Below are 1,764 nucleotides of genomic sequence, written 5' to 3' on the forward strand. Positions count from 1 at the left end.
AGATAACAGGCAAATGTTTATCAAGATAACAATTAGGCCTATTTTAGGCATTTTACACAATTGTGTAGGCTTCTTGAGGATTTAGTAATGCAGATGTTTAACAATAATTTAACTCTTGAGAGCGTAAAATGAAACCCGGGTCCATTTTACTCTCAAGAGTTAAAGATCTATAAGGGTCCATTTGGTTAACTTACCAACTCTCCATCATTTAGCTGGGAACCACCTGGAATCCCCTCGAAAACCACTGGTGGTCCCCGGACGGTCCGGACCACTGCTTGAAAACCACTACTCGAGTCTAGTCTAAACCTACATAAGACCACAATGGAAACAAGTCCCCAGGACTGTTAAACCTTTTAGCTCGCGTGTCTGGCTGTACCTCGTCCTGTTTACATTCTGTCTAATAAAGTAGGCCTATTCAATCAATCAATCAATCAATCAATAAATCAGTCAATCAATGAAGGTCTGCGGATCCTCAGGGGTCCGGGGATCCCCAGGGGTCCTTGAGCGAAATGATTGATTGGAACAGAATCGACTCTATAACTAACGCGCAGATCACTCCGAGAGTGCATGATGTCGGAAAATGGAACCAAATGGAACCAATTAGGACACTTATCATGTGATTTTACTGTGTAGGCGTACCTTTATGACGTCAGTTGCGTGCATCGTGAGCGCTTGTGGTGTGTGTGTGTGTGTGTGTGTGTGTGTGTGTGTGTGTTTGTGTGTGCGTGCGCGCGCGTGTGTGTGTGTGCGTGCGTGTGGGAGAGGTAGCGCGCGCATCCATGACAGACAGGGGGACAGAGATAACCAAATGCACTGTCTGCAAGGCTTTTCATTCATGATTTTCAACGTTGAGACTAGGTTGTTTCTTTGTACATGACAACAGGGCGAGGAGGAGGATGCTGCACCAGCTGCTCGGGTTCTGCTGCTCTGTCCATTGTTGTTTCCAATTCTGCTGCTTCTTCATCCTCTGCGTTCACTGTTCTCTGTTCTCAGCGAAAACAAGAGACCTGCCGCGGCCGTGCAACGAGGTGAGTGCGCGCAGCGCGACACGGGAGACAGACATTCGCGAGACATGCTAGCCTATATTAAGCCCAAGGAAAGCTGTAGGCTACTGTTTATTATTAAGAGTCAGGCACAATATTATTGTATTTCTGTTATCAAAGTGAGAATAATGCCAAATCACCGTTAAATATAGCCACCACGCACCACCACTGGCAGTTTGGCACCACACAAGATGATGGCCAAATTCTATAGGAACGCCACAAGTGTGATGACATTTCATTATAGCGGCTAGCTATAGGCTGTAGGTCTGTGAATGAATGATTTACCCACTTTAATATCGTTTTTCTTTCTGTCCTGCTTAAAACGAATCATTTTGACACACAACATTGTATTGGCTTAATAATATGATGGTGGTGGTGAATGTGATGGTGACGCTGGGCATCGAGCAGCTCTGCTGCTGCTGTGCAGGTGCAGCGCCTCCTGTCGAGCATAAAGGGATATTGTTACCGCTGCTATAAGTGAAGAGAAAACACAAATAGGCAGCTAAGAAACAGTGAAACATCATGTTCCTCTCTTATGCCGTCCACACTCCACACAGGACTAGCTATTATTCTATCCCACCAGATACTCAACCAGGAAAGAAAACAAGCTCATTGTTTAGTGTAATCATGGTGGGAAATTCTTATTAATGAATAATGTGCCTAGCTATATTCTGAAATGAGTTAAATCCTGACTGATCCTGTCAACCCTGGGAGTGTATTG

The 1,764-nt window shown here is 44.9% G+C and overlaps 1 protein-coding gene across 2 annotated transcripts in view; it reads left to right on the top strand.

Annotated features, from left to right (window-relative positions):
* The first annotated feature begins 853 nt into the window (after positions 1–853).
* Positions 854–1,764, top strand: part of elapor2b (endosome-lysosome associated apoptosis and autophagy regulator family member 2b) — a 21,293-nt gene continuing 20,382 nt past the window's right edge. For both annotated transcript variants that reach the window (XM_079494291.1, XM_079494292.1), the window contains exon 1: positions 854–1,028. In XM_079494291.1, coding sequence (XP_079350417.1) covers positions 897–1,028 — 132 coding nt within the window. In that variant the 5' untranslated portion in view covers positions 854–896. The remainder of the gene's footprint in view (positions 1,029–1,764) is intronic.

The sequence above is a fragment of the Electrona antarctica genome (genome assembly GCF_951216825.1).
Source record: "Electrona antarctica genome assembly, chromosome: 23".
In the NCBI taxonomy this organism is placed as follows: domain Eukaryota; kingdom Metazoa; phylum Chordata; class Actinopteri; order Myctophiformes; family Myctophidae; genus Electrona; species Electrona antarctica.